This window comes from Corythoichthys intestinalis, chromosome 1, assembly GCF_030265065.1.
Source record: "Corythoichthys intestinalis isolate RoL2023-P3 chromosome 1, ASM3026506v1, whole genome shotgun sequence".
Classification (NCBI taxonomy): domain Eukaryota; kingdom Metazoa; phylum Chordata; class Actinopteri; order Syngnathiformes; family Syngnathidae; genus Corythoichthys; species Corythoichthys intestinalis.
The window spans coordinates 22,226,777-22,250,069 of NC_080395.1; the positions used below are offsets into that span (position 1 = coordinate 22,226,777).

Genomic DNA, 23,293 nt, shown 5'->3' on the forward strand with positions numbered 1-23,293 from the left:
GTGCAGTCATGGATTACAGTAAGCAGGCCAGTGCTCTGTTTCCATATATATTTTTATTATATTATGTATATACAGGATATATATATATATTTTTTTCCCCCAAGTGGGACCTTCCATGATCCTAATACATTTAATAATAATAAAATATTATATAATTCCATTATATATATATATTTATGTAGTTATTTATTTATTTATTTATTATTACTATTAAATAAAAATGCACGTTGATACGACGCACATAAAGGCAACTTCCAATTTTTTAAAAAATCGTTAGAAAGTTGTATGGACTTACAATCCGCTAGCTTGTTGTTTCTTGTTGTCTTCCGAAATACACCTGGTTGACGGCGCATCAAGTGTTCGTTCATAGCCGACGTGCTACCGTGGTATGCGAGCTCAGCTTAGCAAAAAGAGTACACACAGTGGTGGCACCCTCCATATTTTCCTTGAAATAATTTCAGGCTCTGGCTAGTCTGGTCCGCTTTTTTGGCTTCATGCCGCTTTCACCGTGTTACCAATTCTGCCCTTGTGTTTTCAACTGCTCGCCGCAGTGAGGAGGAGGAGGAACCGGCGATTCACTTGATTCGTTGTCATCCTTCATCCTCCACTGCACCAGTCCCTCTTTTTTCACCTCTTTTATCAACACCATCGTCGTTTTGGGGCTTTTTGAAGAAACTTCGGACACTCAGTTGCCTTGACATTTTTCTGAGTAAGGCCAACGACATCATGCATCAAGAGAGACAATAGCTAATTAATATGCTCACTCGCCACCCTGTGGTCTGGGGTGTGAATTGCAACCTGTCAAAATGACAGATGGACTTCAGATTTTTCCGTCACCGTTTTAAAAAACCGGTCAACGACGGAAAATATTCGGTTAACGCGACCCCTGGTTCTAACCGACATGAACCGAATGAACCATAAAACATATTGAACTCAGAACCTCATACAGTCCATTAGTCCAAATTAGAATCGATAAAGAATCGAATCGTTAAGCAATATGATAATGGAATCGGAATCGTAAAAATCTTATCAATTCCCATCCCTACAAGACGTCTAGTGCTGTCAGTGGCAGACAGTTAGTTAGCAAGGGAAATGCAAAAATATTAGGGCTGTCAAATGATTAAAATTTTTAATCGAGTTAATTACAGCTTAAAAATTAATTAATCGCAATTAATCGCAATTCAAACCATCTATAAAATATGCCATATTTTTCTGTAAATTATTGTTGGAATGGAAAGATAAGACACAAGATGGATAATACATTCAACATACGGTACATAAGGACTGTATTTGTTTATTATAACAATAAATCAACAAGATGGCATTAACATTATTAACATTCTGTTAAAGCGATCCATGGATAGAAAGACTTGTAGTTCTTAAAAGAAAAATGTTTGTACAACGTATAGAAATTTTATATTAAAACCCCTCTTAATGTTTTCGTTTGAATAAAATTTGTAAAATTTTCAATCCAAAAATAAACTAGTAGCCCGCCATTGTTGATGTCAATAATTACTTACACAATGCTCGTGGGTGCTGAAACCTATAAAATCAGTCGCACCCAAGCGCCAGCAGAGGGCAGCAAAACTCCACTAAACACAATTACCAAGTAAGTGTTTCACTGTACCGTCATTTAAATGTGTCTGAGCGGGGCATTTGCGTTAATTGCGTCGAATATTTTAACGTGATTAATTTTAAAAAGTAATGAACGCCCGTTAACGCTATAATTTTGACGGCCCTAAAAAATATACTATATTACTATTACAATCAGGAGTAGTGCAAAATCCAATTTCTGGTGACCTGTGGTAGTATAAAACCAAATGTCACCAATTAGAAGAATATTTAGTATTAATACTTTGCAACACACTCAAATGTTAACTGGATTAAAAAAAAAGAATACTAGAATTAAGTTTCTGTTTGTCCCAGACAGACTGCGGATCGATACATTTGCAATCAAATATCTATCAGGATACAACATTTCAGTATTGATACTTTTTAATTGTAATTTTAAGGCTAACAGAAGTTTTCGCATTTGGGAATACACTAATTCCTGAAAATCTGACTTTGCCTTCAATGCTTTGTTACAACTAACGTCCAACTAACTTGACTGTGCTTTGTCCTTTGCACTTAACACGCATGCTCCGACCCACAGCGCTGGCCACAAATCCGAAAACGCAGTAGTCGGGTAAGAGATGGCTGCATTCAGTATGATATTTCATTTGTTCTTGGTTATTCCTGCTTTTACCATATCCATGTCAGAAGATGTTCAACAAACAGAATGCTGTTAAAATTCAGTAAATGAGTTTTAATATGTAGAGAATTGCAATTTGACTGTTACTGTAATATTTAGATTTTTTTTCCCCTATTTTTTTTTAAGACCCTGACTCACAGTGGCCCTTTTATTAGGTACACCGGCCCAAACTGCTACATGCTTTTAGGAAGCTGCTGAACACACAATGCATGTCTGCTTGATGCATGTTATCACATTACAACAATTAACACACCAAATCGGTTACCCTATTACTTGATGTTGACTTGAAGAATATGAATTGACAATTCTCACCTGTTTACGTTTGGAAATATGAATTTTCAAAATAGCATGCAATTTTTTTTTTATGTTCAAACTGTTATGCTGAGTGCATAAGTCACTGCAGTATGGCCCTTTCCAGCAGAGCTCGCGACTATCCGACTCGCTGAGGAAGAGTCAGTTGTGGACTTCGGTGGTGACGGTGACGCTGGTGGAGGGTCAGGATGTTCCCGTGATGGACTCTTGCAATGGAGAGCTCTTCGTCCGCTTCCGGCTAGGGGAGCAGCAATACAAGAGCATGGTAAAAAAAAAAGCATCCTATTTAAATACTGATTGGAAATGTGATGTAATATCTTCATTTTTAAATAATTTATATTTGAAGTTATCAGTGTAGATCAGCTTGATTTGTCATGACAACAAATGTTGAATTAAGTTTGTATTAGAAAATGTGTATGAGTTAAATAATACTTAAAAACAATTCAGTTTCTTTGTGAGTGTAATTCTATCTTACTTTCACTGTTTATTTAAAGTTGTCCGATATCATTGAGTAGCTGATTTTCATAAGTGGTTTGGGCCATTATGCATGTTTCCTACCAAGTGAATATAGGCGACTTCTACCTTGCTCAAGGGCTGGTCATACTTTACACAGCAGTTATGAACACTGACCATATGTCTCAAAACCAAGATGCTTGCGATTTGTTATGTGAGCAGACCATTTGCATTCATGGTGCAAAAATTAAATGAACAATAAATAACTGAAAAATAATGAATTTTAATCTCATCACATACTACTGCTGTGTTACCAGAAAGAAATAGTCACTAAGAAAAGTAAATGCAAAATGCTTCTTGGGAATTGTCATTGCATTGGTATGTCCTATGATTGCCTGCCTGTATTTGTAATGCTTTGGTCGGCCCCTAGTGGCTCTTTGGAGTAACTACTGTAAACATGATTTAATTGTGAAGCATTCCTTTTATTTTATTATGGACATTTAGGCTCATTTCATTTTACTTTATATTATTTATGTCGTACATTTTTTTTCTCGATAACTTCAGTTGAAATTGTTCTCTTAATTTTTCAGAAAAGGTGTATTTTATTTGGAAAACCTTAGAGTTATTACATTTATCATTATTAAAGCACTCAGTGGGGCATCACAATACAATTAGGAATAACACATTAAGTGCACGACCTCATATCTGGATCGGTTTGATATCGGTATCGGATTTTTGGAGTTGGACAATATCTGGATATTAGTTGTTAAAAGGTCATTCACGGACAACTCTGTAATTATCATGAATTTATTTACTGTAATTCAACTAATTTTTCACTAAAATATTGACTAAAATGTTAAATATGTCTTTTCAAATTGTTTATTTTACTAATGTTTTGGCGTAAATATTTAGGACACATGTTTAAATATAAATTTTATTTTGCAATTAACACACATTAAGTTAATGATTTTATATGCATATTTATTTTATGAAAACATTATTAGATCGCGAAATTGTTTAATCTAATTAGCTTAGAATGTTATATTTCTATAGTTTTTATCTTGCCATTGCCAAATGTATTTTAAGCGTAAATGTTTCTTTAAAATCATTTTCTTTACTTATAGTGCTATCCTATTAGAAAATAAACCAACCGATTTTTCAACCAGATAAAGTTAAATGAATTAAAACACAATCCATAATTTCTAACTTTACCACATTTTCTGCCAATGACAGCAGTAGACATCGATACCAATCCCGCCCAGCTCAAATAGATTGAACGTCTATCGTCGTCAATGACAATGAATAACTGATAAATGATAATGAGCTTGAAAAATGGCTTAATTAACAGGTCACATGTGTTTTGATCGCCATGCAGAATGTCGCCAAAGTGCCTAGGCCTCAATGGAGAGAGAGATTCAACATGAACAACTTCTTAGAGAGTGGCCACATCCTCGAAGTGGAACTCTGGTCCAAAGAGGGCCGACGAGCCGAGGAATGTTTGGGATCGTGAGTGTCTGCGTGCAGACTTCTGCGTCTTTTCTGCTTTGATTCTATTTGATTCCTCAAACAGGTGCACGGTGGATCTTTCCGAAGCGCCTCCAGATGAAAGGGTGCTTTTCAAGCTAACTCTGGACTCGAGTCGAACATGTCTGGTCATACTGGTCAGGGTCAGTGCATGCAACAGGGTCTCCATATCGGACCTCTGCATGGCGCCACTGGATGAGCCGACTGAGCACCAAAACCAGCTGGACAACTATGTCAGTATCAACACCTTTTCCTCTTCTTTCTTTTACATTCAGCAGGAAGGTTTATATTTATTATATACGTCAATTTCCTCTTTATGTATTTTGGGGGCTGTAAATTTATGTAATTTATTAATGAGATGTAAATGTCCCAGCTTTTCTGTCCTTGTACTTCTTCACAAGGGCAGCAGATGGCAGCATTGGTCTTAAAATGAGCGTGGCCAGATGTTTTGATACTGAAAGATGGACTGCATGTACTGTTACTTTTCACTACTGTATAACACGTTTGATGTCACTAGTCTTACTAATGCCATACATGTGACATCTATGGTTTAAGCGACCCTGTTTTTTTTTTTTTTTTTTAAACCACTTTTAAAACAAGCTAGCAAAGCAAATATGGCCAACTTCAGGAAAAATTAGCAGACAGATTTTTTTTTTTTTTTTAGTTGAGTACAAGGGCATCCTGACCGAGATATCTATTACCACTAGAGGTGGGAATCTTTGGGCACCTAACGATTCGATTACGATTACGATTCAGAGACTCCGATTCGATTATAAATTGATGCCCCCCCCCCCTCCCGCCCACCCCATTTTATTTATTTATTTTTTTAATGTTTTGTATATTTGTTCCAAAATTGTTCAAAAATCCTCTCAGGCTAAATAAACCAAAGTACTATTTTAGTATCAAGTTACCGGTTAAAAACAGTAAATAAAATACTCAAGTCCCCATTCTGTATCAGCAGCTTTAAACTACATTCAATTAATTTAATGTTGTGAATCAACCGTTAAAGTTGTTAAAATTGCGCCCGTTATTCCATAATTTACCTCATGTCTACTTTCGACATGTGAAAGTTTTAAAACTGTTTCATCATTTAAAGATGAGTCAAGTCAAGATTATGCCGATTTAGGGGTATTTTAGATAAAAAGTAATTAGGTTCTCTACAACAGAACCTTCTAGAGAAGTTTACTGCTTTAAGATGGCGCCTGTTTACTAGCGCGGGAAATTCTGTCATTTCACATCTAGTCTCGATATATGTGATATCTACCATAGCCGTATGTTGCCGTATGTTTGTAGCAACTAGCAAATGGATGCTGTTTGTAGCGGCTGACGGCCGCAGTCAGGTATTATTGTTTTTTTTTTTACCTAGCGGCATTAGCTGCACATGATATTTACTCTCAGTCCATTCCTCATTGCGTCCCGAAGACCGCGCTGACTGCGTTTTATTTCCGCTTTACCTGATATAATTCAATAATCGGAATTTCGTTGTTTGTGAATCGTTCTCGAATCTTCCACGGCTGAATCGCGAATAATCTAAGAAGGAGAAATTTTGCACGCCTCTAATTACCACATACTGTATAAATATACTACGTAACCTTTTTTTTTTTTTTTTTTTAATTAAACGGAATCCGCAATTTGGCACACTCCCCTAGACTCTATGTCTAGCGCCTCCTGGATAAATTGAGTTTGAGATCCCTGCAATTCAGTGATCCCTCGTATTTCGCGGTTAATGGAGACCAGAACCCGCCGCTGTAAGTGAAAAAACACGAAGTAGTGCCCACTCCCGCCATTAAAAAAAAAAAATATATATATATTTTTTGTGTGTTTAAGTTTATTCAGATTTAGCTTTGGAAAGGGATATATAATGGTTTTTAAGCACTTAAAATGTAATAATTACGATTTTTAAAGTTTTGAACATGTTACTGTCCCACCGAATTATTTTTAAACAAGAATAAATCAGAAAAATGCTTGGCTTTATTAAATGCTTCATTGAGTGACTACACTCAAATCCACTCAAGCTTCTCACTTACAATGAGTTGCCACAGTAACTGTTTAACAAGTTGAACGATGATTGACGCATGTGGCGCTTTGAAGTCCGCTTCTCTGGCAAGTTCAAACATTAAATGTGTGTCAATCATCGTTAAAAAAAATCCACGATGGACTTAGGGCGTGAAGTTTGAAGCGTGAAGTAGCGAGGGATCATTTTAATATAAAAAATATATTTGTATGTTAAGCTATATTACAATAGATCTTTTTAAACCAACAATTATTAAAATCTTAACATTATTTGACTGCCAAATATAGTGATAGACATCTAATCCATTCCGACTGGGATAGGCTGCCAATCCTCCTTGTCAAAATCGGACGTCTATCACCATCAAAGAGGAAATAATGTCCCATTACCCTTGGCCATTTCAGAGCCTTCGGAGGTCCTTGAAGAACCTGAGCGACGTAGGCTTTCTCCAAGTCAAAGTCATCAAGGCATGCGACCTTCTTTCTGCCGATCTAAACGGTAACCTCCACCATTTGTTTTCATCTGTATAAATGGAAAACACGTTGCGTGATGGGAACGCCACGTGAGCATTTGTTTGGTTTTCACGGAGCAGGCAAGAGCGACCCCTTCTGCGTCTTGGAACTCTGCAACGACAGACTACAGACGCACACGGTCTACAAAAGCCTCCAGCCTGACTGGAATAAAGTTTTTACCTTGTCAGTATATTCCTTAAGTCACTTCATTTTCATAATTGAGGAAAAAAAAAAAACATTCGAATTACTCTTTTTCTCTGCCGTTAATGTTTGAATGCATGCATCTGGAGGGTTATGAGGCCATATAAAAAGTTCTATTAGATTTGTAGTAATCTTACATTTACTAGGTAAATTTTGTCGTGTTAGTCTTAAATTCCTTCAAATTTATATTGTGTGTGAGAAAGTTTTTTTTGGGGGGGGCAATAAATTCTGTTGTAATTTTTCTGTAAAACGGCTTTTAAAGACTTTCTTTTGATAAAATGTAAGAAAGTTTATTTAAGGTATATTAAATAGTAGGGCTGCAATTAACGATTATTTTCATAATCGATTAATCGGTGCTGTAATAAATGTCACTTTTTTCAATTACCTTTACAATTTGCCTTGAAGTTGTTTTAGGAATGATGTAAGTAACAATGAAGACAAAATAGATGACTATATCCCTCAAAAATAAGGTTTTATTACTGCTTCCTGACTTAACTGTATCGTTTATCAAATTTGCTGGCAACTAATTTATTAATCGATTTAATCGATTAGGTTTTGCAGCCTTATTAGGAAGCTAGTTTAGACAATGATATTTCTGAAATGGGGAAAAATGTGAATTGTTGTTTTCCAAAGTAAAAGCAGATTTTTGTTCATGTCCTACTTTGACTTAACAAAAATATAATGAAGAAATCTGATATTATTTACAACTGATAACTTATATATATGTTATAATTTCAAGAATTTAGATAAGTTTAAAGAGAAGAAGGTCGTAAACGATTACTTGGTTATCAAAATAATTGTCAATTAATTTGCTAATTGATAAGTTGTCGATTAATCGATTCATTGTTGCACCTCAATTAAATAGATTTATTTTTATGATGCATTTTGATGCATATACTGTATATACATATATTGTATTTTACTTGAATTTTATTTTCTATTTTGTAGAATATACAATTGCATATATTTGCTGGCTTAAAATGTTTTATTTACATTTTGGAAAGCATTAAATTCTATTTTAAGTGGTCTAAAAACTTAAAATTTTGCTTGATGACACTTATAAGAACCTTAATTTAAGGTTTATAAACTAGATTTTAATTTTGATTTTATTTTACCAAGCAAATATTTTATGATACATACTTTTGATTTAACTATTTTGATTTTTAATATATTTTAAGATTTTATTGCTGTATTATTGTTTATGTTCAGTATTTAATTACATTTTTGGGGTGTACTGTAATATGTTTTATTTATTTATTTATTTATTTTTAATTACTTTAGTATGCAGTTAAAAAAGGGGGGAGGGGGGGTTAGATGTTAAACATTGGGCACATTGAGGAATTTATAAAATGCAGTTGGAACACTGATTTAAAGGCAAAGTCAGGTTTTAAGTAATTTATGTATGCCCCATAACAAAACTTAGAATGTCTTAAAAATGTCTGTAACCGTCCCTTAAAATGTCTATATAATGGCAAAATTAAATTAACAAAAGATTTAGATACTAACAATGGACAATTTAGATGCTAAATGTGCACTACACTGAATTTAGATAACAAATGGTTCATAAAATCTTTATATGCTAAATCTAAATGATGCATAATTTTTGGACAAGAAATTTAGGTGCCAAATAATGTGCGGAGCAACTAATTTAAACATCCACAACAACAACCATGAGAAATCAAACGCATTTGCAGAATTGAGCTATATTTGTTGAACAAGGAATTTCAACATAAATTTTGCACAGCAAGCAATTTAGACGCTAAACCGTTTGCATACCAAGTTGTTTTGATGCAAAATATAGTACATGAAAAGGTATTTAGATGCAAAAAAAAAACCCAAAAACGATGAGTAATTGTTGTGTCGTGTCCAAAGTCCTGTCAGAGACATCCACGAAGTCCTGCTGGCGACCATCTTTGACGAAGATGGAGACAAAGCTCCAGACTTCTTGGGAAAAGTGGCCGTTCCTCTGCTCTCGGTACAAAGCTGCCCCCTTCCTCTCCCTCTGGCGTTACGGCGAGACGTGATCCGACTCGACTGGCGGTCCGGTTCACGGCCCGGTCGGTCCCGCGCCCCCCTGACCTTCTTTGTGTGTGCGCTCCACGCAGATCCGCGGGAGGCGGCAGATCACCCTGCCATTAAAGAAGGAGGACCTAGGCGGCCTCAGCAAAGGAAACATCACACTTGAGCTGGAGATCATTTTTAATCCCGTGAGTCTGCCACACCAGAACCCGTCAAACCTCTGACCTCGCCTGACGATCTTCTTTATGTCTGTCGTCCAGGTCCGCGCCAGCATAAGAACATTCCAGCCACGGGAGAGGAAATTCATGGAAGACAATCCCAAATTTTCCAAAAAGGTTTGAGACGTTTGGGTGTATTTTGGTGTATATTTGACTTGTAAAACTAACAAAAACATCTCTCCAGTGAAATTCTTCAATTTATTAGTTTGATGGTTCTTACTGCAAATGACAACCATAAATAAATCTCCCCATTTATTAGTGTTGCACCAATACCATTTTTTGCTCCCGATACTGATTCCGATACCTGGCTGTGCAGTATCGGCCAATGCAAATACTGTCCCGATACTAAGTTTAAATTAAAAAAAAAAAAAAAAAAACATGTTTTTTTAATACTAAATTACTGCATACTCATTTAAATGTTAAATAATTGCTATCACGGCTAATACAAACTTTATGAGTAAACAGTCAATGCCATTACACTATATTTGTACGTTAGCTTAGCTTGTGTGTTCATCAATTTTGCTAGAACTTTTTGGAGTCACAGCACGCTTTTTTCATTTAAAAAAAAATCCCAAGGCAAAATGTAAAAGTGAATTTCTGAATCTTATGTTAACAATATAAAGTTGTGTACTGAATAGGAATCAAACAAACACAAAGAAAAACACATTTTATAACCATAGTTTTACTCACTCAGTGTTACTTGTGTTATTGTATTGTGGTTTTTGGCAGCCCTTTTAATTTTTGTTTTGGTCTTTTGAACTTCAGTCATATTTCACTGCACTTTCCTGTTCTCCCTCTTCCGGTCAATTAGTTGGGGTATGCGTTCCTCCCCTCTGTATATAATCATTCTGTAATGCCCCGATATGGCACTAAAATGCGGTGATCGGTATCGGCAAGTACTAATAAAATGCACCAATTTGCCACCTTCTAACAAAGCTATTATCTTTATAGAAGCTCATGTCAATGTTGTTGTTTAGAAAACGTTAAATCTTGCCTGGTATTATCGACTGACATGTACATTTATCCACCATTTCAAGTATAGGCCCGTACATCGAAATTATGACTGCTAAATGAACAGAATAAAAACTCCTCTCCTTGGCTATAAACACCTCAGAACTTGATTCTATTTTCTTTCCACCTTTAGTGTTATTTTCTTTTCATCTTCTTCATTTTATTCTTCGGCAACGTTTGTTATCGGCAGCCAGAAGCCTGTCGCGATATGCAATAAGTCCATTAATCGCAGTGAATTAAAATGAGAGCGGTAATTTTCCAGGCTGCGATTCATCGCGTGCATGCATACATTTGTCCATGCGTGTGTTTGCATGTGCTGTGTGTACTCAGCACGCATGAGTGTTGATTGCATATCAGACTCCAGTTCCTTTCACAGATGTTTATTGGTCGTTAACACGCCGTACAATTAAAGTTTAGACATACAAAGGAAAGAAATACATCGATAACACTTTATAATAACTATTCATTTTACTAGTTAATAGATCATTAGTATACTGTTGATAAATGATTTATTGTTGATTTGTTAAGTATTTGTTAACAGTTTTTTAAGCATTTACAGGGTGTTCCAATATGGTTGACCCCATTCTAAATGCCCATGCTAGTTGATGGATCTTAATAAAACTATATACACTTTATTTTGAAGGTCATAAGTTTTATTGGTTAAATATACAAAGAGAAGTACAAATATTTGTTGGTTCTATGGCAGATTTTCATAAATGTGCAACATGAGCGCTGCCTGCAAAATGCCTTATCAAAATGCCTTTTCTTTTGAAGTGAACGGCATTTCGTAACCTGAAAAGATACAAATGCCAAACGTTACACACAAAAACTTGAAACGTTTCTACACAAACCATGTTTCAGGTTAAGAACACCCTGTAAATGCTTAACAAACTGTTAACAAATACTTCACAAATCAACAATAAATCATTTATCAACAGTTTACTAATGATATATTAACTAGTAAAACGGATAGTTATTATAAAGTGTTACCAATACATCTATATTAAACATTGTAAAACATTAGCTACATTGAGGCTAATGGGAAAAAAGACAATGTGCTAACTTGAGCCTGTTTTAAAGCAGTGGCAGTTTTCTCCAAAACGCAAACTTGCGGTTGAAAAGTGACACTTCAAACATGCAAACTCACTGGTTTACAGCATTTAAAAGCGATGTGAAAAAAGAAATATTCTACAACTGACACCACATGCACGACAATTATTTTTTCGGGGGTGTAAAGCTTACAATTAACGGCTTAGCGAACGTACTTCCGGTGAACATTTCTAAATAAAAGCATGTCACGTTCAACGTAAATAAAGATTTCTGGAGTTAATCACATACTTCACATTGTACACTAAGAATAGCTTTAAAATGACACCAATTATGAAAAATCTGATTGGCAATGAATAATTTGGCTTCAAATTTGGTAACATGCACATTTTGGATGAAAGTCAAATGTCAAAAATGGCATTGGGTTTCTCCCCTATTTCATATTCTGCACTTAGCTAGTTTTCAAATGGCACGTTATGCGTTGTGGGTTTTTTAATTTAAACATTTTTTATATAGTTTGTGTTTTCTTTAAGATTGACAACTTATTGCAGTTGAACTGGTGATTTATTAGAATGAATTTTCACTACATTAGTGGTTGAATTGGTAAAAAAAATGGCAATAATATCTCATATCGGCAATAATTTATGTGACAATATATCGCCTACTAAAATTTGCCATCGCGACAGGCCCAGGCGGCCATCCTCAGAAGAGTGACAGCTGGAGTTTAGGAACTAAATCTCGAAAAGAACATATGGCGGAAAACACAGACAAGACTGAAAAAGCAGTTTCTGCTCTTGCACTCCTCTTTAAAAGAAACTGCTGTATTTTAAGCCAAAATAACTGTTGTCTTTGACAGAACAATATGTCTGTATGCTGCCATAGCAGATTCATGGTGCATTAAGCCCCCAAACTATTTTCAATTTGGCGGTTTTACCCTGCAAACCCCCTTTTACAGATGTCGCGCAACCGCTTTTGTTTCAACCCAGTCATAAAACGGAGGTAATTCCTTATATTTATTATTCAAAATGGCTGTCATTTTTGCTTAGAATCATTACTTGATGTCTAATTTTTCGTTTAAATAACAAAAAAAGATTTTAAAAAAATTATTCACTCGCATATTTTAAACTTCTAAACAAATTATGTTAGAATGAAAAAATGGTGTCTGTAAAAAAGTCACGGATATTTACCTCATAACTATCGCTTAATTGATTTTTTTTTTGTTACTGTCGTATTTTCTCCGATATGTTAGATGATAACCCCCCCACCCCCAAAAAAAAAATTGGGGGGGGGGGGGGGACGTTTAAAAAGGTAAATATATGAAAAAGAAAATCACGACCACTCCTTGATGTCTGCGATTTCTGCATTGCGACCCTTGTTATATTACCATGTTTCACCCATAAAATTCCCAAAACATCCAGTTGTGGTCATTCACAGCTGTGTCTTGACACTCACTGATACATGCTACATGGAGTTTTGGATCAAAACAAGGTAAGAACGCAATAATATCTCGTTAAAGTCATGGCGTCTGTAATTCTGCTCTCGCCTCCAGATAAGGTTTTGCTGTTTAAATTTTTATTATTTTTTTAAATGCCCTCCTGTTCAAAATTTTGGAACAATTTTGAAATTTTGCCAAGTTGGGGGTCTCAGAGCGGAACTTCAAGTCACCTGAGTCTTTTCCGCCATATCGAGCAGCATGGGTGTATTATTTATTAGTACTTGCCTATAGACCCTACTCACCTACGTCACAAAATGGGCGTGTCGCTGTTTCCGGCCGCCATATTGTACCTATTTTTTAGACCTATTCTCATTGTTTTCAATTAGTCGAGCAAGTTATAGAGCAATTCATGGAAGCCCCGGTGTTATCTGACGCCGTAAACTCATTGGATGCGTTGCATAAATGGCGTTACGTGGAAAAGCTTCAGTTTATCCATTCGCCAGATCCGTATTTGATGCCTAAATCGATGTTTTTAGACCCGCTGCCTTCGCCGTCTCTGCCTGACCCTGATATTTACAACTATCTTGTCCACACAAAATCAGCCTATTCTCACGAAAGTTTGAAAAACTTTAAGAGCTTGGAGGCTTATAAATGCTACGTTGCTGGTTAGGTGAAACAGGTCCTCGTACACGAAAATTCGGCAGGAATCTTGTGCTCGGAAGGTGAGTTACGAAATTTTCAATTCAAAATCTTTTGTTCTTGCTAACATCCACTGTCAAGTCTAATGTATTTCATGTCATTTGTCAATGGAGCTAGGGCTTTTAATGTTTATATGGTTTAGCGATAGCACCCTCACTACATACATATATAATATGTAATAAATATGAAGTGCGATAGCACTACTCCAGATTGTCCCTAGTTGAATTTATTTTTTGGCTTTTGACCTCAATAGTGAAATTGTAAATTAATTGTATGACAACTGTCTGATTATCCCCTTATAATTATATATTTTCAGGTAGTTCATTCACAACGTCTGAGTGTATGTTGTCGGCGATTAACCTAGCAATGATCTTAATTGTGGTTGTCAGCCCAAAACCCTCTAAATATATATTAAATGCATCTTACCAGATATAAAATGACTACTACATAATCTGTGGTAGTCGTTTGGAGCCCAGTTTTCTCGTCGAATTGCAGCAGTCAATCTCGGTCTCCTCTTCGGGTCTCTCGGAATACGGTAAAACTTCAAGTCTGTCCGTATATCTTCTCTGTTTTTGCAACCGACCGCCACACACGACTTCACCATTTTGATTATTAATGTTAACGAGCAGAAAAACACGCCATAATAGGAGGAATTTACGAAGCGCTAATGCATTAACATGACGAGTATACGGACAACATGGCGCGGGGGCGTGGCTGTGACGTCACGTGAGTAGGGTCTATACCAATACCCGAATTTTACTGCCATATCGGGGCCGCTTGTATCGATATCTGTGCAACACTAATATTTAGCGTTAAATATTTGTGACGCACCAAAGTTAAAATTAAGAAAGTGAGCCATAAAAATGATAGGCGAAACAGAAAGCTATTACACCAATTGTCATTTCCACTTTTATCTACGTTAGCCGCACAGACTCCTTTTCAGATTTGCAAAACGTAGTCTTCTACGTTGGTTTTCTTTGCTGGCAGTTGCAACTCAGTAAAGCAATCGGGTTTGAATTTTATTGCTTTGCCGTGCCCTTTTTTTTGACAGTTTTTGGATCAATTTTTGCTCATGTTATAACAACTCAATCGGTTTTGGGAAAATTGTTTGTGTCGAAAGCGTTTTGGATGTAAATAGAAATCACATTTTTATTCGCATTTCGGCCGAAAATGTTCGCCATTCGAAAATTCAGTAGACCTCTATTAAATCACTGGCTGCCATTGACAGCGATAGACGTACAATCGTGTGACAACTTATCTTCCTTCTGTTGTGAATTTGAATTAGTTTATCACCAGTAGACATCCAATCCATTTGAAGAGGGAGCGTGCACTTTTTAAAAATCCTCAGATTTTGAAAAACACTCCGGAATTGCATGCGTACATGCTCTTGTGGCAAAGACTCACTGTGACAACCCATACTAAACTCGGTTCTTCAACCAAGATGTATCACGTCAGCATAATTCCTCGACACTTGAGTGAATTTTTCCGAGATTGGCCGGGGAAAGGTTCCACGGAGAGGGGGGAAAAGCGCGGGCGGTGAATTTGAAGAAAGTGAAGCGTCAATGTATGGGCTATTATTGTATAAGATTGAATGCAGTCCAAGTGTTCCTCTCTTGTTGCAAGTGGTAAAAGCAAAAGCAGCCCGCTGCTTTGAATTGAGCATTAATGGCCGCCAACTGCGCTGTATTCTGCCACATTAGTTTGATATACAGTGTGTGAGACAGGGTGCCAGACCGGGTGCCTGACTGTCTGTACTCCCTACAAAAGACTCATTGTTGCCAGACAATACGTCGCCCGCTAACGCCCAAATTGGCTTACAGTTGCTGTGACGTGCGCTGCGGTTCCTACTGCTTGTTTTCATGTTGGACAAAATCAGGTCAGATTTCTGATGGACCGCACTGGAGACGGAATGCCAAAACATAGACTCCATCAATCGGTGTGGACGACGGGCTCCGTGCTAATTTACTTTATTTGCGCTCTTCAGTTAAACAGTAAACATTAAAAAAGTTTGTCGATTTTGATGAAATTTTGTTAGAAATAACTAAAATATATATTTTAACTCATTGGCTAGCATTGAATGTGATAGACATCCAATCCATTTGGAATGGGAGGTCTGACACCTATCAAACAATTCAAATGTTTTCAACTCCACGCAGAAACAAACTCACAAGATGAAATTGGAATCTGCATGATGGACCTGAACATCAATTACACTGCTTGTGCACTCACTGCTCTTTCCTACCCTAGTCTTTCCTGCCCTCCCTTTTCCCGTCAGATAGTTGGGGTATACGTTCCTCCCCTCAGTAAAGGAAGTTTTAATCATTCTGTAATGCTACTTATATCTTGGTAGCATATATTTTCATTTATATTACTTAATTTCTCATGTTCATTGCTTTTGTTTGTACTAAAAGTGCGCCAATTGATCCGAGAGGATTAATTAAATTTTAGGAGATAGGTGACCAAAAAATATATAACCGATCGCGTCTAGATTCCGTTAGCCACATTAGCCTACTAGCATTTGGTCAAAGACATTCGTGGTCTTTAATGAAAATCTAAAAGTGGGAATTGATGGGTATTTTCATGCTTTCCGACCCCGACATAAGGTTTGAAATTGTAACATCTGCCGCTTTTTGCTATGTTAATGTGGGAATGGGGTTAAATTTGAATTGGCATTTCATAGGCTAGGTTCATACTGCAGGTCTTAATGCAGGAATCCAATTTTTCGTGTTTTTCCGACTCGAGTGAGGCATTAACTTGACGGTCTGAACGGGACAAGTCGCATAGAAGTGGACTATTTTAAATCCGATCTGGGTCACTTTCGTATGTGGTTTAAATTCGATCTAATTTTTCCGGAATTTGTCAGGCGGTCTGAACTGTCAAGTCTCCCAAATTGGAATTCATGCAGCATTTATGTCATCAAAGAGCGAGAGAGACGGTGCGCGACGGTAGCGGTGCAGCTGTGCGTTAGCGCCTAGCTTGCCTTGAACACTGCTTTTTTGGTCGTGCTTGACAGCAGTCTAAAAAAATAAAAATGTGTTGAGAATAAGCCTGAGAATGCTCAGTTTTCTCTCTGCTCTATATGAGCAATATTTCAAGATTGCTTACACCGCCGAGAGTCTGGGCAAACTGTCCATATGTGTGTGTGTTACATGCACGGACAGTGCGTGCATTCTATCGATCCATATAAACTTTGAATATAAGCCCTAACGGGGAATATTTATGTCTGTTATTTGTGTCCTCTTTTTGGGAATCAAAATATGATCTCCCTGGAATGACGGATGACAGCCAGCATGTGCAGTCATTTGTTTTGATGCTTCTGCACATGCGGGTCTTATTGCTCAGCGCGTGTCGGACTGCGAATTAGTGCGCATGCGTGATACTTGAACGGGCTCAATGGACAAAGGCAGTCTGAACTGGCACGCCAAAAAACAGATATGACAAAAAAATCGGATTTGTGCATTAAAACCTGCGGTATGAACCTAGCCATATAGCCACTCTGTGCTTATTGTAGATGGCCGTATTACTCTCCTTTGGGAGTGAATTCAGTCGGATAATACCTGTTTAGTGAATCCACACATTTGTCTCACATTCAATCTGTACTATTCCAGCATTATAAAGTATTTAGATTAAAAAAAAGACTTGTATACCTAATAGCATTCTTATCTCCCAAAAAATAATTTCCTCAAACCCTGTTTTTTTTTTTTGTAAAGCAAAATACTGCTGAATTTTTATTTTTTGTAAATTAAGTTATGATGTATTTCTTTAAAAACATGAGTTTTTAACTTTTCAGGTTTTTTTTTTTTGCGAGCTACTGTATTTGGCAGTAAAAAAAAACACAGGACAAGTAATGTTCAATGTATTACAATAAGACAAGTTTGATTGGAAGATTAAAGCTGTTATGCTGTTATTGATGGAAAAAACTGGGAACGGCCAAAATTGAGATCGGCAGGTAAGGATTTTCCAAAAATCAGTGGTCTGACAGAAACTTTTGTATCCTTCTCAGAGTTTCCCCTAGGATTTTTTGAAGCTGTGGTGGTGGGCTGCATCAGAGTCGGACAGCCTCACCATGTCGTGCCACGGCAAAAAAATGTTTTTTCACCTCCTTTTTTTACCCCAAGAAGAACCATAACATAGATATATTTCAAATATTTCATTAGCCAGGCTAATGTTGTAGCTCTTAACTACGTTACATGTATGTAAAATGCATAGCTACGTTACGATAGTACAATAGAAAGACTTAGATCTCGTAGTCCTGGGGTCGGCAACCCAAAATGATGAAAGAGCCATATTTGACCAAAAAAACAAACTGATACAGTATGTCTGGAGCCGCAAAAAATGAAAAGCCTTTCATAAGCCTTATAATGAAAGCAAAACTGGTTGTATGTATCGATATTAGCTATATTAGCCTCCTACCAAAAGTTGGCTACAAATACATAATTAGCCTTAATGATTAAATATTTATTTTTCCTGCAGTGGATCCTATAGAGAATTACGTCTTCCCTAACAGCCTGATAGCACAGATATAAGTACGCCTGCACCTCGTTGCTGACGTTAGCACGGCTGTGCTGCTCTATTTTGGGCCGCGCCTCTCAGAGCAAAGTCATTCAAACTTAGTCTTCCGTCCAAGACTTTCGCCGAGAAGTCCAATCCAAACTACTGCAATTCCGCGGATATGGGGAAGAAGGAGAGGAGTTGGTATTGGCTAACCCACTTTATTGTTATAAGAATTATAAAGAAAAACAATTATAAAATAACAGCAGGCTGTCGCGACATGCAACCGCTATCTCTCGCTATCTCGCCGTTCCCTCATTCTTCCTACTTGCTTCCCCCTGCGTCACAACTCCCCAGTCCGATTGTCTCTTATGGGGGCTGCACATAGTTACGGACATTACAATACACAATGAATAGGTTGCCGCTGAACCCTTCCCACTCGGCTGCTGGTAGTTTGAAACGGCCTTAAAAAATTTGAAAAATAAAAAAAAACATCTCATTTGCAAGGCTTGGCGGCTTTTATTTTGGTGTGGCGGTGCGCCACAATCTCTTATGTGTAGGGACAACCCTGCTTCTACCCTTTCCAATCCAGCTGCATTTTCGGAAAACACATAAAATGATGGGAATCCTGAAAAATTTGTGGTCGGTATAAGTGATGCGTTAAATCAATCAAATGAGCTTGGAATCTGTCTGCTTTTTCTAGTCTATAACAAGGCAAAATTAGCATTTACCGTATTGGCCCGAATATAAGACGACCCTTATTATAAGGGGCCCCCCTTTTTTCAAGGCTTAAGTTTGAAAAAAGACTTTTTGAACACCAAATTAATTTTTACACAGAAAATAATTACAGTACATCTGAAACAAATGATTATAACAATATATTTGAGAGAATAAGCATGTCATTTTGCCTCATTCAAATCATAATATCTGAATATTTAAATATGTAAACTAAAGTGCAGTCACATTCGTAAATGAAGGGCTCCTGGTTTTTTGAAATGTAAATAAACCAATCTATTGTGATAAAACAAAAAAATTGCAATAACTGCATTAACCATCAAAGTGATTCTGACTAACGGTAGTCATGAAACAAATCTGAATAAGGAAAAACATTGCAATAAAATAATGCAAACTGGTTAAACTTGAGAGTAGCTGAGATCTGTCATGACAGAACATTACTCAAGTTCAGCATTCGCGTCAATAATATCTGGCGCCATCTAGCGTCGTGAATGGGTATAATGTCTAGAACCCAAATATAAGACGACTCCCACTTTTTCAGTCTTATTTCAAAGCAAAAAAACACAGTCTTGTATTCGGGCCAATACGGTATTATCAAGCCTTATGTCTTTTTTATTAATTCCTATCTTTGTTTAGTAACTTTCTAATATTTTTCTATATTTTCTTTGACTTATTTTTCCTATTATTGACTGAACGACTGTTCATACACTGCCACCCTCCCACTTCAATGGAACCCTTTGAGTTAACTGCCCTTTTTTATTTTCTCAGGCTTTGACAAGAAACGTGCAACGAGTGCAGGCGCTCTACCGGGCCATCAAGTCCACGATGTTGTACGTTAAAAGCTGCTTTAATTGGGAAAGTGTCCAGAGGAGCCTACTGGCCTTCGTGGTGAGATTTCATAAATTTTCCACCTTTGGGAGAGAGTTTACGAGTGAAGTCTTCCCAGTGTTTTTAGGCCTAATGGATGTGGGCGGGCCTCAGCGGAGGTCAAGTTAAGGGAGATAATGACACACATCCAGCCACTGCAGGGCCATCTGCTCTCATGTTGTCACACTAAACACCTCACCTTTTTTTATTTCCTCCTTCCTAAATCCCCGCTTTGGCTCGGGTCACTGGGATTACAGCCCTGGCGTGCTGCACTTTCCTCCAGCATTAAGTTGGGAAATTCCGCTGGTAGCGACATTTGCTCGCCTTACTTTTTTTTTTACTTTGTGGATTGTCTTTCCCACGCTGGACATGACATAAAATTCAAAGATTACAATCTTTATGGCATAGGATATCATTAAAGCAAAGTGGGAAAATTCCAAGTGAAGGCTCTCACAGACATAATACCAACACCCACACTTTGAACAGAAAATATGGTGATACAAAAATGCACATTTTATTTGTATTTTCACGTTACAAAACAATTCTGTTGTGTATGCAAATACGTTTTTAGTAGAGATGATGCCGCTCGATCGGGTCCGATCACGTCATTTTCAAAGTATCGGAATCGGCAAAAAAATATCGGCCATGCCTTTTTCTAATATATATATATATATTTTCATTAAATCCTTTTCTAATTGTATTTAACGTTACAGACAAAATATGTTACACTCATCCAGAGTGTTTAGTTTAGGCTTAAGGTAGGGTTAACAAATTTATCCACAATAACGGCGGTAATTAATTTTTAACAAATGTATCACGTTAAATGTTTAACGCAATTAATGCATGCATTGCACGACCCACTCACGCATTGTCGCGCTCAATCTGTAATGGTGCCGTTTTACCCATTTAGAGAGATAAAAGGCAGCGTGAGTAGAGTGAATTTTGGTAGCCTTTGGACCCTTTTTTAAAAAGGCTTAAGCCTTACAATCCCTCTCCCTACGATTAGAAATATTATGGGAGAAATGTGGGGATGCAAGGTAGCAATTGATCTTTTTCTTAATACCTTATGTTATTTCCCAACGCAGAGAAGATTTATCAATTGGTAGCACTACGCACCGTCACGGTTCCACTTCCCATCATGCATTTGGGTTGAATGGCTGCAGTATCATTTACTGAAAGCTCAACAAATACACTAGATGGCAAAATTTAGTCACAATATACAAAGTCACAAGTCTTTCTATCCGTGGATCCCTCTCACAGAAAGAATATTAATATTGTAAATGCCATCTTGAGGATTGATTGTCATAATAAACAAATACAGTACTTACGTATTGTTTGTTGAATGTATATATTCGTCCGAGTTTTATTAATTTTTTTCTTAATGCATTGGCAAAATGTATATGATCGGGAAAAATTATCGGGAATGATTGGAATTGAATCGGGAACAACAACAAAAACAATCGGATCAGGAAATATCGGGATCGGCAGATACTCAAACTAAAACGATCGAGATCGGATCGGGTGCAAAAAACATGATCGGAACAACCCTAGTTTTTAGTGTTGGTTTTATTTACAAATGATACAACTATGTGGTTATTTTTTACAAGTGAACAAAGCACTGACACATTTACCAGAATAACATTTGGGAAACAATTGCAGTATTATCCTGACTCGTCACTTGTTGCTAGGCGTAACTCAAAGGCCAAGAAAAAGAAAAACAGTCGACGTCAGAATTAACAGGAAGTGGCAACACTCCAAACAGTGGAGGACCAAGAGTCCCAAAATTAATTTGATAAATACATAATTAAAGAAATAATTGAATGTAATAATATCAATGTGTTTATGTATTTCAATATTTATTCATAGATTTACTGTTATTTCGGCATTTCCTTTTTTTTAAAAATGTCAGATTATATTCATTTTTTATTCGTTTTTATTTATTATACAATTATTTATTTATTTCATTCATTCATTCATTTCTTATTCCTTCCATATTGTTTCTTTTTTATATATATATGGCGGAAAACACTCAGGTGACTTGAAGTTCCGCTCTGAGACCCCCAATTTGGCCAAATTTCAAAATTGTCCGATATACATGTGTGATACATAATTGTAAAGCATAAGAATTTCAATTTTCTGGGGGAAGAAAAATTTTGAATAGCAGGGCATTCAAAAAAAAAAAAATGTAAACATCAAAACCTTAACTTGAGGTAAGAGCACGCGAGAGCAGAATTAAAGACGCCATGATTTTAACGCGATATTATCGCGCACTTACCTTGTTTCGATCCAAAAACGCCATGTAACATGTATCACCGTGTGTCAAGACACAGGTGTGAATGCCAACAGCTGGATTTTTGGGGGATTTTACGGGTGAAACATGGTAATATAACAAGGGTCACAATGCAGAAATTGCAGACGTCAAGTAGTGGCCGTTCATTTCCATATATTTACCCTTTTAAACGTTTTTTTTTTTTTCCCAATTTTTCTTTGTTTGGATCGATTATTTATCATCTAAAATATTGGGGAAAATGCGACAGTAACGAAAAAAATACAATTAAACGATAGTTGTGAAGTAGATATCCGTGACTTTTTTACAGACGCCAATTTTTTCATTGTGACGTAATTTGTTTAAAAGTTTAAAATATGGGAGTCAATAATTTTTTTAAGTCGTTTTTTTTTTTTTTTTTTTTTTTTACTAAATATTAGACATCAATTAATGATTCTAAGCTAAAAATGACAGACATTTCGGATAATAAATACGATCACTCACCTTCTTCTTATGGCTAGGTCGAAACAAAAGCGGTTGCGCGACGTCTATAAACGGGGGTTTCCAGGGTAAAACGGACAAATTAAAAATAGTTCGGAGGCGTATTGCGCCATGAATCTGCTATGGCAGCATATATTGTTATATCAAACACTCAGTTTTATTTATTTTTCTTGAAAAAGACATTTTATTTCTTCTGTGTTTCTGTGTGTTATTAATGTTGTTGTCTTTTACTTAAAAGAGGCATGATCTATTGTTTTTGTGATTTCTTAAAAATTATTTTTGAATTCAAGAGTAAACATTTATCGCATTTAAATGGGTGTACTTCATCTATTAATATACTAGTATACTGTATTCTTACTGTGTTATTGTAAATTGGTTTAAAACCAAAAAAAAATTAGGGGTGTCAAACGATAAATTTTTTTAATCGAGTTAATTACAGCTTAAACATTAATTAATCGTAATTAATCGCAATTAATTCCAATTCAAACCATCTATAAAATATGCCATATTTTTCTGTAAGTTATTGTTGGAACGGAAAGATAAGACACAAGGCGGATATATACATACAACATACTGTACATAAGTACTGTATTTGTTTATTGTAACAATAAATCCACAAATGGCATTATTAACATTCTTTCTGTTAAAGTGATCCACGGATAGAAAGACTTGTAGTTTTTAAAAGACAAATGTTATAGTTACAAGTTATAGTAATTTTATATTAAAACCCCTCTTCATGT

The 23,293-nt window shown here is 36.3% G+C and overlaps 1 protein-coding gene across 5 annotated transcripts in view; it reads left to right on the plus strand.

Moving 5' to 3' along the window:
• The window catches only part of LOC130912849 (multiple C2 and transmembrane domain-containing protein 2-like), a 78,566-nt gene that overhangs the window by 37,889 nt on the left and 17,384 nt on the right, over positions 1 to 23,293 (plus strand). For 2 of the 5 annotated variants that reach the window (XM_057830935.1, XM_057830942.1), the window contains exons 7-16: positions 2,153 to 2,185; positions 2,670 to 2,828; positions 4,392 to 4,522; positions 4,587 to 4,773; positions 6,956 to 7,049; positions 7,144 to 7,246; positions 9,137 to 9,239; positions 9,370 to 9,471; positions 9,544 to 9,618; positions 19,688 to 19,807. In XM_057830935.1, the coding sequence (XP_057686918.1) occupies positions 2,153 to 2,185; positions 2,670 to 2,828; positions 4,392 to 4,522; positions 4,587 to 4,773; positions 6,956 to 7,049; positions 7,144 to 7,246; positions 9,137 to 9,239; positions 9,370 to 9,471; positions 9,544 to 9,618; positions 19,688 to 19,807 (1,107 nt within the window). The remainder of the gene's footprint in view (positions 1 to 2,152; positions 2,186 to 2,669; positions 2,829 to 4,391; positions 4,523 to 4,586; positions 4,774 to 6,955; positions 7,050 to 7,143; positions 7,247 to 9,136; positions 9,240 to 9,369; positions 9,472 to 9,543; positions 9,619 to 19,687; positions 19,808 to 23,293) is intronic. The other 3 variants (XM_057830949.1, XM_057830958.1, XM_057830964.1) reach the window with 3 other exon arrangements.